The 12,521-nt window shown below is 33.1% G+C and overlaps 1 protein-coding gene across 2 annotated transcripts in view; it reads right to left on the bottom strand.

Annotated features, from left to right (window-relative positions):
- LOC148313174 (uncharacterized) overlaps positions 1–8,441 on the bottom strand; it is a 31,197-nt gene extending 22,756 nt beyond the window's left edge. For both annotated transcript variants that reach the window (XM_088266420.1, XM_088266414.1), the window contains exon 1: positions 8,080–8,441. In XM_088266420.1, the coding sequence (XP_088122546.1) occupies positions 8,080–8,185 (106 nt within the window). In that variant the 5' untranslated portion in view covers positions 8,186–8,441. The remainder of the gene's footprint in view (positions 1–8,079) is intronic.
- Positions 8,442–12,521: the final 4,080 nt, after the last annotated feature.

Raw genomic sequence — 12,521 nt, 5'->3', positions numbered from 1 at the left:
CGATATATTAAGTGTTTGACTCCCATGTTTATTTTTAATTCTTTATCTTCGTATTTTATTTTTATTTTATTTTATTTATTTATTTCATAGATACATACTTTTTTTTACTATATGTATTACGGCTCTTTAGGCATGGCCTGTGTTGAGCCGAAATACTTACATGTTAATACAATTTTTTATTTATTATTATTTGATTATTTTAAAAATTATTAGACTATGTTGAGATGTCAACAATTTAAATCCAAACCATGCTAAACCATGCTACATGGGGAACATGTACATAAATTGATTTGTAAAAAATTGAGGGAATCCGTTGTAACTTTTATTTTTCCGGATATATTTTCATATCCCCGCGATTTTCATTTCCCGTGTCGCTTTATTTCCCGAAAGTTGAATAAATTATTCAAATGTGTTCCCGTGCCAGACCGTGACAAATTTCCGTTCCCGTTACGTTTTCAGGGAAAAAATCAATCATTTTCCCCGCCGTCGAGATATTCCCAAATAATTTCCCGATATCCGGGTCCCGGTACGAACTGGCACGCCTCGCCTCGGAGCGCGGAACTTGGCAGTGTGGGTAGGAACAGGAAGGATATTCGGTCGGAAGATACCGGGGAAGAAAAGTAGACCGAAGGCACGTGGTTAATGTGCATCCTTACCTTAATGTACCTAACTTAATGGTTTTAACTTAACTTAATGGTTTTGAAAATAACTGCATCTTTTCTTGTTATCACGCAAAACGAACATGTTTTATGAAAAGTTTGTCAAAAACAGAGAAAGAGAAAAGAAAACATATTATTTTTTGACATCTCAACGTAGATGGAGAAGAATATGGAAGTCTGGACATTTACAAAAAAATGCCCAGACTTCCTTATTCTTGTTCATAGATGTTAAGATATCAAAAAATAAAATGATAAATAACTCTTATAATTGGAGATAATCCAGATTTGTGAACAAGTATTTGAACTCACTCGAAATGTCGTTAATAAATTATTTGGTCAAATTATAAGCTGAAATAGTAAAAAAGAAAAAGGATATTTTCTGGTGTTTCTCATCTATGTGATTATGATCTAGGAATTGGACCTCACATGCTCTACTTGGTCTCTAGTAATGCAAATACAATGTTTCGAAATTAGATCACAATTGGATATATATATATATATATATATATATATATATATATATATATATATATATATATATATATATATATATATATATATATATGTATATATATATATCTTAAACCAGCCTATGACGATCGTCAGCCCCGTAAATACCCAGACTTCCATATTCTTCTTCATCTTTGATGAGATGTCAAAAATAATATGAAAAAATCACTAATTGATCCATAAACCTTGTACACAATAGGCAAGGTAAATAATAAATTCAGCTCAAATCTAAAAAATACCAATGTAAGATACCGGTCAATACCCTTCTCAGAGTGCTAATCTGAACGTGTGTTATTATACAATCCACTATCATCGCTTTCGGGTTCTTTTCGACTTGAAAACACCTCTGGGTGGTTGAAAGGTGAGTGGCATCAGAATACAGCACCAGGGGTTGTTAATATTTGATGTTTAGGAACAATTAATAAGGGTGAGTGTGGCGTGACAGGCTCTGTACTAAGCTCAAAGCTGAAAGGCAGAAGAAACGCGCATACTCGTATGTCCACTAAACACTATGTACCATAACATACATTATGTAATTATAGTACGTCCATAATATAAACACGTGGAATCTAAGGGAAAATTAGAATAGTGTTTACTTTTCAACTGGCACATTAAAAGATACTTTGAAATTTTTGAATTCTTAATTTGTTTACCTGCAGAATTACACGAGTTGTCTTGGCACGAACTCATGCAGCAAAAAGGTTATATCTACGTATGTACGTACATACTTGTATTGTGTAATTCATTTTTATATTGTAAGAGGGCAAGCACGTTTAAAATACCTGAATTATCCAATGCTAATTTCCTCCATTCAATGTGAAAAATACTGGCATATATTGCTCACTCCTTTCAACAACGTCATATTTCAAAAATCATCAATTTTCAGTTATGCGTGTTTTCGGAATGCCCAGAAAATGCACTTTATCCCAGCAAAAGCGGCATATTTTAAACTTGATATTTATCCGCAACAGGGCAGAAAGTGTTGCTTTTGCATTTTGAAGAAAAGGTATTGTTTAATTATTTTTTTAAACATACTAAATATTTTTCAAATGGAGAAAAAACATTCAGGTTTTACCTAAAAAGATCTGTTGCACAGTAAAAGTTCAATGAGTGGCTTGATATTTATTTTTAATACATTTGGTTTTATTTTTATACTTAAAAAACGATCTCCTGAAAAATCAAGTTTTTTGATATATGACGTTGTTTCAAGGAGTGGGCGATGTGTAACATTCACCAATTCCTATGATTGACAACCACACGACTCAAATTCTTGGAAGCTCTATATATACATATGATCCAATTTCGAAAAATTGTTCTTGAATCACTAGAATTTCACTAGAGACATCTATTGTTGAGATGAAAAGAAGCTTTTTATTGAGCAGAAACTCTTTCATTAGTATGTGAGGTCCAAATCCTGAAGGTTGTGTATTGGATGCAATAGCATAGAATTAGTGTGGGGTGGATGAAGTTCCAATCCATGATGGGGTCCTTTATGACCCGAAAATGCCAGCCAAGCTTAGGAGAAAAGTCGACGCAAAAGACGCTGAGGGCATTCCGGTGTGCCGGTTGAACATTTCAGAAATCTGGCAAGCCTACCTATCAGGCACATCTCTAACGCGACAAAAAAATTGTACCACGCGACCTAGTTATGCGAGTGTTATTGAAAATTTAATAGCAGTTACATACATGTAGTACAAAGGCACAAAGCAGGAACACAATGATCATGAGGCAGACAGTACGCAGTTGCCAGAAACTCATTATGCAGTGAAACTATTGGGGTTTACTGGTGCGTACGACGTAAACGCAGGTTTTTTAGGAATCACACAAGTAATACAGATGTAATTATCCGATGGACAATAGCCGCAGTAATCAGTTGTGTCAATCGGAGTACCTCCGCTCCCAAACTTGTCCACTGTCCACTGTCCGACTGCGGTCGATATACAGTACATCATACAATGTCCATTATATTATCCTTTATACAGTATAATGGAAATTGAAGGGTTTTTAAATATTGATATCGGGGCAGGCTTAGTATTAATTATTACTTTTTTTTAGCCTCCACTCGTTTACAAGTGAAATTATTACTTTCAACATTTTGAGTGTGTCCAAATACTTGCAAATTTGGATTACCTCCAATTATATGAGTTCTTTTCATCTCCCCAATAGATGTCTCTAGTGAAGTTCTAGTGATTCAAGAACAATGTTCCGAAATTGGTTCATATATAGTATATAGAACTTCGAAGAATTTGAGTAGTGTGGTATGGGTAGAATTGGTGAATGTTACACTTGTATAAAGTGATCACTTAAACCAGCCTATGACGGTCGTAAGCCCCGTAAATGCCCAGACTTCCATATTCTTCTTCATTTTTGATGAGATATCAAAATATAAATTTTAACTTAGAATTTTTTAAAATCCTCTTAAAAACAAGCCACAAGGCCTACGCAAAGAAGAAAATCTAATACTGATACAATCTACTTATGATTCATGTAATATTTTTGTATATAAGATTAGAATAAAAAATCACTCATGTTTATAGTATATTGACCCCACTGGGAATCGAGCATGGTATCTTTAGGACAATGGCCAAACATTACTAACCATTACTCTACGTAGATAAAATATAATTTTTAACCTATCAAAAAAACCTTAATTCTCACTAACGAAACTGACAACAACCTGGAGGCGCGTTGCAGGAGCCTGGATGAGGACCTATCCGACAACGGATCCGTGTTAGTTCAGAAGGAACTCTCACGAGAGGTGGTATTATACATATTAAAAATTGTGAAGGACATTGGTGCCATAAACCAAGCTAGGACACATAATGCCGAACCCTCTTCTAGTGGTCTGCTGATGACAGTCAACACTCCGCTTTCTCCTGAGGAGCTTTACGTGGTTTCCTCCTAGCAATGAGCAAATGCTGAGAGGTTCCTGATTGGCCCACACTAGATTATCCTTCCTGTTACCAACACAGATTGAAATAAAAACTTATTTAATTAGTTAGAAAAAACAAAAATCTACTTAATGATCTATATAAACCTTGTACAAAATAAGCAAGTAAAATAATAAATGCAATTCCTATGTAAAAAAAGTGTAATAGTCAGCACGCTCGGATACCGTTCTGGAGGTCCCAGGTTCGATTTTCAGGGTCAAATAAATATAAGTGATTTTTTCACTTTGATATTTATTCAGTATTACCCTGGACTGGTACCTGAAGCGAAGGGCTGATCACCTTTTCTTCTTGTGTTAACGATCAAGATAACACTGCGTTTATATGATGCAGTGCCCTATGCACCATTAGGGTATGGATAAGGGTTTTGAAACAAATTATTATATAATCCAGATTTGTGAGCAAGTAATTGAACACACTCAAAATGTTATCCATTTTTGTATGAAAGTGCACGGCAACATCGGTAGTCTGCTTCTATCAGGCAGTTTTCTTTTCACATATTTATATGCTGTATAAGGGTATTTGATGGAATTTACAGCACAGATAAGAACGCAGTTCTTCTCTTTACGGCGAGAAGGGTAAATAAATACGTTATCACTGGTCATACATCGCTTACTCCTTTCAAGAACGTCATAAATTCAAATTTGTCAATTTTCAGTTATGCATGTTTTCGGAATGCCCAGAAAACGTGCTATATCCCAGAAAAAGTGGCATATTTTTAACTTAATATTTACCAGCCACAGGGCAGAAAGTGTTGTTTTGCATTATGAAGAAAGGGTATTGTTTTATTATTATTTTTTAAATACTAAATATTTTTCAAATGTAGAAAAAACCTTCAAGTTTTACCTTAAAAGACTTGTTCCACAGTTAAAAGTTTTATAAGTGGCTTGATATTTATTTTTAATACATTGTATTATGTTCTTAAACTTTAAAAACGTTCTCCTGAAAAATCAAGTTTTTATTTTATTTATGACGTTCTTGAAATGAGTGAGCGATATGAATATTGAATCAGACCTTTATTTGACAAAAACATCACCCCTTTCTCAAATGCTTCCCGGGTCAACAGCACTTTATAAAGTTACTTTCTGGTGGTCATAAAGTAAATCAATATATTTACGATTATCGGAAGACTCATTACTAATTCAGAGACGCACGAAGACTAACGAAAAACGCAAGAAAATTTACTGAAAATATAGCTGAACTTACGATCATGAATTCACTTACTTTGAGTTACGAACACGAATTCCGACGAAAAAATTACTCGACTTCGATTCGAATTCGAAAATTGTTCAATCGTAATTGCTAGCTCTGAGATCTTTTAACATTGCCAGCCGACATGATATTCCTCCTTTCGTACAATTTGTATTTGACTTAACCTTTGATCTTTAACTTTTCCCCTTTTCCTTCCTCCCGTCCTTTTCCAGATATTTTTACAAATCGCTCACTCCTTTCAACAGCGTCATATTTAAAAAAATCGTCAATTTTCAGTTGTGCATGTTTTCGGAATGCCTAGAAAATGAACTATATCCCAGCAAAAGCGGCATATTTTAAACCAAATATTTACCCGCTACAGGGCAGAAAGTGTTGTTTTTGCATTTTGAAGAAAAAGTATTGTTTAATATTTTTTTTTAAATATCCTACATAAATATTTTACCTATTCAGGTTTTACCTACAAAGATCTGTTGCACAGTAGAAAGTTCAATAAGTGGCTTGATATTTATTTTTAATACATTTTATTATATTTTCAAACTTTAACAACGATCTCCTGAAAAATCAAGTTATTTGATATATGACGTTGTTGAAAGGAGTGAACGAAATGTGAAATTTTGTAATTGGAACGGTACAAGTCAGTCCTTATTTTGTAACACTCATATGTGTATAATTAGATATTATTGATTTGTTAAATTCACAAGTGAAATAAAATAAAATAAGTAATACAAACCCGCTACGGCACATTTCGCTGTGATATTTTTCCAAAGATTTTTTGTAATTTCGACATGGGAAGTAATTCACATTTAATAGATACGGTTGCCATGAAAATTGATTAACGTCAGCAATGAAAATCGGTTTTGAATAACGGTTTTTACAAGGTCAAAGTAAATATCATGTACAATATTATAATAATTACACTTCAAAAAATTACGGATACATCCGACTGCATAATTTGACAGAGGTAAAATATGAATTACAAAACTATACTGCATGTAGGGTCGCGTTTTAGAAATGCAATTGCAAATGAAAAAAAAAACATTTAAATAAATTTTTCATGCGAAATGCATCGAAACACGTGTCACAGTACATTTTAAGAAATAGTGGTATTTAGTAAGTAATTTTTTTTATTAAAATGAATAGATTTTACCCCAAAGTGAGTGCCAAATCAATTAATAAACTTTTTTTATTGATATCTCAACATAGATGAAGTCATCTGTGTTGAGGTATCCAGTGGAGACAAACCCAGGATTTGTGAACAAAGGGTTGGACACTGAAAATATTGTGAACTGATTAAAATATAGGTGTGATGACAACTGAAATACATGTATTAATTTTTATTTTGTATTAATTTTTTGTTCCATCTTTTTTAAAACATTTTTCAAGCCATATAACCCGATGACATCCAATACTATTTAAAAATGTGTATTTTTCTGTAAAAAACCTGAAGGAACTTAAGGCGTACGATATTACATGTATAGGCAAGTAAATTAAGAATGAATAATATTAGAAAAATGATAATAGCAGTAATGGTTAGAGCAGTGCTCCGCAACCGGTGTGCCGTAGCGCAGTGGTGTGCCGTGAGCCAGATACAGGTGTGCCGCGATCAAATTCAATGACATTTTACAATTTTTCATTTTGTATTTAATACACGCTGACAAAATATTTTTCTTAATATTGTCTGTTTTTCAAAACGTAGGATATAGTAATTCTTCTCTACCTCAACCCTTATCCGCAACCCAATGGTGCATAGGGCACTGCATGGTATAAACGCAGTGTTATCTTGATAGTTAACGCAAAAAAGAAAGGTGATTAGCTCTCCGCTTCGGGTACCAGGCCAGGGTAGTATTAAATAAATATTAGACTGAAAAAATAATTTATATTTATTAAACCCCCCCTCCCTCAGGAAATCGAACCCGGGACCTCCAGAATGGTAGCTGAGCGTGCTGACCATTAAACCACGGAGGCGGGTAATAATTACTACAATTAAATAATTTTTCAATGGTCTATATATTTAGCTTTTGGTGTGCCGCGGAATACTAGGAAGAATTTTACTGTGTCGTCGGTGAGAAAAGGTTGCAGAGCACTGGGTTAGAGCGCGTAAGCAACACATGAAGTATATTTCGAAAAGTACAATTTCCAAGCAAAAAATCAGTATTACATTAATAGCAAATGGCAAATATCTCATAAAATTGATGTTACTTTTGGATGTGTAACGTTTCAAAAAATTGTGCAATATTCCGCGTTCGTCCAGATTAATATTTTCCCAAAAATTAAGAAAATATATTCAGTATTAAGGTTGAATATTAATAATTGTTAAAACATATATAAATATTATTATGTTACTCATATCATAATTTATAGGTAAGCATTTAGTTTTCTCAAACCAAATTGTTCATAACTTATTTTACTAACGTACTTAACATGCAGTGATTTTTTAATGATTGTCTGCATCCAATGGTGCACAGAACACAATTTTGGATTGAAACAGCACTATCTTGATCGTCGATTACTCGTATTTGATCGTAAGGTGAAAAATCCTGCGTTTTACATTTTTGGATCTAACAGTGAAATTTACCTGATCAGGTAGTCGAAGAAGCTTAGGACGAAACTACTATTTAGGAATGAAAACGGATAAAAAATAGCAGGTTAGAGAATGTGAAAAATAATGATATTATAGTTAGAAGTGGACACCTACAAGACTTCACGCAAGGAGTAAATACCATAAAATGGTAAAATATGAAATAACTCACCTTTGTGATTCTTCGGGGGTCCTACAGCGGAAACTGGATCGAGGAACAGCCGAAAACAAACAATAATCACAACAAAAAACGCACCGGAACAATGACAGTTCCACATAATATTATATTTACATCACAAATGCCGACTGTTTATCTTGCCGACGCCAATGGCCACAACGTAGCTAGAATGCACTGCATTTAATATTCCCAAACACATAACTGTCAGTTAAATAGCCAAAGAAATATCTGTTTTATTATTTAATGCAAAGATAACCCCACAATGTCACGGTGACATTTTGTGTGCGTTCCGTTGTGCGCAGGCGCGAAGTGGCGCGGGAAACTAGCGTCCGCGTCGGTAGCCTTCGTAGGACTGAAAAAGTGCTGTTCCGTTGTTTACCCCGGAAAGCTGTTATTGCCTTCGTTCCTTCAACGGTTGCCTAGCCTGAAATAGCCTGTTTATCAATGATTTCCCGGAGCATCGCGTTGCGTTGTTTTAAACGTTATGTGGTAGGGTAAACATGAGGCATAATGCTTATAAATTCAATTAGATATACATATTATATATTCGGTATTAATTCGAATAGTAGATTCGATGTTTAAGGCCCAGTATTCGTTACGTCGCAACTTAATTTTATCTAAATCCAGGTAACATTAAAATTAAATAAAATTAAAATTAAAATTCCGGTTTTGCATTGAAAAAATGAGTTTTTCATTAAAATAATTATGTGGTTTTGAAAATAAATAAGTTTTTAATTGAAGTTTAAATTGGTAAATACCACTATTTCTTAAAATCTACTGCGACACATGTTTCGATGCATTTCGCATCATTTTCAAACACCGTAATATAGTAGATTTTACAGTAGGTAATATAGTAGAGTGTATAATAATTAAAAATGGATAGATTCACTCATTCGTTCCACACGTCCAAGCCATCTCATTACACCTTTCTTATTTTTATAGATAATGCTTATTTCTTCAGCCTTGCATTCATTGTACTCGAATATTTCGCCATTCGAACATTACTCATACATCATTCGTCTGAGGGATTGCATTTTGACTGCATCTAGTCTACTTTCACCCATCTTTTGCCGACTCCATGCTTCATTCCATAAATTAGAGTTGGTGCCAGGACTCCTTTCTGTACTGATAGTTTACGCTTTTGTTTTTTGACATCTCAACTTGGATGAAGAAAAATATGGAAATTTGAATATTTACAAGGCTTATGACCTGTCAAAGGCTGGTTAAGTGATCACTATACACACGCGCAACATTCACCATTCTACCCATGATTGACAACCATACTTTTCATTTTTCAAACTGCATAATTGATTCTACATTTAATAGTTCCTGACGGGACACGAGTTTAAGTTTAAGGTTAGAAAGTTGAACCTACGTTCACAAACAGTGTATTCAGAAAAAAAAAAATCCAACACCGATGTAGGGAAAGTGGTAAGTTAAAAACCCTACGCGAAATTTAAGGGGAAAACAATTCGCGAATTTAAATATTTCACACGTCCTTTTCCCTTGTCGAAGCAATGACTCTTCTCCAGTTATCCCTTGACTGCGCTGCACGAAGCGCTCCAACCACCGAGGTGCCTGCTGCTGCCTTAACTTGATCGGTCCATCGTGTTCGGATCTTCCTCTTCCTTTCTTCCCCTCCAGGCTACCGATCACAACCAGTCTTTCCAGGCTATCCTCATTGCCACGCGCAACGAATCTAAAGAACCAAATAACTGAAGAATCCATCGTGTACAGACAATGGACCAGAGTTAAGCCATCCAGTGCTTATACATCATGCTCAAAAAGTTATGTTAATTTAAACGTATTACAAATGTACATAACTCATATATCTCTCACTCCTTTCAAGAACGTCATAAATAAAATAAAAACTTGATTTTTCAGGAGAACGTTTTTAACGTTTAAAAATATAATAAAATGTATTAAAAGTAAATATCAAGCCACTTATTAAACTTTTTACTGCGCAACAGATATTTTTAGGTAAAACCTGAAGGTTTTTTCTCCATTTGAAAAATATTTAGTATATTTATACAAAACCTTTTCTTCAAAATGCAAAAACAACACTTTCTGCCCTGTAGCGGGTAAATACAAAGTTAAAAATATGCCACTTTTGCTGGGATATAGTACATTTTCTGGGCATTCCGAAAACATGCACAACTGAAAATTGACGATTTTTGATTTATGACGTTCTTGAAAGGAGTGAGCGATAAATAATATTCCCGATGAGGAATTTCCTTTACTCATTTTGGGACATGGGATTACGGTTAACAAGACTGAAAAACAGATAAGAAAGTATCAAACAAGAAAACACAGGGCAAAATGGAAAATATTATATAAAGCACAGTATGTACAGTAAATACTCGAAACAATCGGCGGATATTTATGAGGAGATGCATGAACTTGGAAGAGGCGAAGAATGTTTGGAATGACAGAGTGGTGTGGCGTTTTATTCTCTCTGCCTACCCCTGCGGGGAAGCGGCGTGATGGTTAGATGGTTAGCTGGTTTTTTAATAAATAGGCATATAAAAAAAACATTAGGTAAGAAGCACGTTTGAAGGAAAAAAAGAGAAAATATAAGAAATCACCGATACAAATACCTTTCAATAAAGTATTTTTTCAGTTTTCGAGAAAAGCCACATTTGTGAACAAGTATTTGGACACACTCAAGAGATAGATTTTTGTTTGCTGTGACTTATTTCAGTTAAAATTTCAAAAGTCAAGAAAAGAACATTAAAAAAATAATAATGTTGTCGTTACTTTAAATATACCATAATTGAAAAGGACGGTATAAAATATTTTAATTATCAATTAATTAATTTGTAAAATACTTGATTTGTTTTGAATATTTGATTTAAATAAGATACTAAAATTCAAGTATCCAATTCCCAACGTCAAAAGGGGTGATAGAAGTAAAATTTTCATTGAACATAACCCGCCATTTTATATTTCCTAAAATAGATATTTCAGTAAATTTTCCGTTCTTACATCTCTTAAATTGGAATCATTGTGTATCTGACCTCCTTTTCTAACTTTCATGAATTGTATTTGGATGTATGAATACGCTGTTTCTTTCATTCATCGCAAAATAAACATGCACACAGTATCAATGCCTCCAACATTTTTACTGCTTTATTTTAAGATGATAACAATGGATTAAACCTTTTTATAACTACTCTCCAGGCTTAACTCGAAAGCCGTGGAATAAAAATGATATGTTCTATCTTTGTCGCACCTGGTAAATATGAATCAATTTATGTCGAGGTAAAAAGAGATGAAAATAGTTTTGAATTGCGGACGACAGAGAAAGAATGACGTTTGTCCGACTCGTTTTCCAGGTAGTGACAATAATGTTGCCATCATATTGAGATTATAGTTAAGTTTACGGTTTTTTAGTGTATAAAAAAATGTTAGTTTAAAATTTATATAAAAAATTATATTTTTAAATTTATTGCTTCAAACAAATGTTTTAATTTTGATATTCATAGCTGTTTAGAGCTGACTCTCAATTACTCTTAAGTGTAAGTCGACGTTAGCGGGACCGGATATAACACGCACAGAAAAATATTTAATTTTTTTAAATTGTTTTATTACTTGCGAACATATGTTTTTATAATTGCCAGATTCTTATTTTATGAACATCTTAGATTTGGTAAATATTTTACAGCTTTAACGCTAACTTGTTTTCTCACCTATTAATCTGTTAAAAAATAATGATAAATAAAACGAATATTAATAATAAAATTAATAATCTGAACACAAAAATATAATTATGCCAATATTAAATCAGATACTTAAATTTAAAAATAAAAATGTTTTGCCTAAAAAATTTATCTGTTATCAAACAAAGAAGAACAAACACAAAAACCAACATATAGGATGATGGTGAATTTAAATAGATCGATTTTATAGAATGCATTTAAAATATAAAAGATAAGAAGAAATTACAGTATGCCAATACGTATAACGGCAAATAACTTACATTCGCTGCTTTCATATAATTGTTTTTCAAACCTTTTTTTTACAAAGTTGGGACATATTTTAAACACAGATTACGATATATGTTTGGAAGCTTAAAAAATAAAACTCCGTGATTAATTACATGGGAAAATAACGTTTAATCTGAAAAAGATACATTGGTTTGAATTTACATTCACATTAATAATCCCTTAATCCGAAACCTTCAATAAATACCTGTCAAATTTAATATATTTATCATTATATATTACAATTTAAAAAAATACGATTTTTAACCAACCCGTACTTCTTGTTCAAGATGTTAAATTATTTATTCAAACATAAAACTTGAAATTAGTATTTACAATAGTTGTACAAGGAATATTTCATTTACCCCGAAATTAAAAAATATATAAATAAAATTTCGGGAACAGAATTGTCGGTGATGTGGCAACACATCCATTTCGAAATCGCTTCGTGGA

The sequence above is a fragment of the Brachycentrus maculatus genome, unplaced genomic scaffold (genome assembly GCF_059751285.1).
Source record: "Brachycentrus maculatus isolate JH-2025_06_01 unplaced genomic scaffold, ASM5975128v1 h1tg000017l, whole genome shotgun sequence".
Classification (NCBI taxonomy): Eukaryota; Metazoa; Arthropoda; class Insecta; order Trichoptera; family Brachycentridae; genus Brachycentrus; species Brachycentrus maculatus.
The sequence above is the reverse complement of the archived record's forward strand: the minus strand, read 5'-3'. Positions and strand labels throughout refer to the sequence as shown.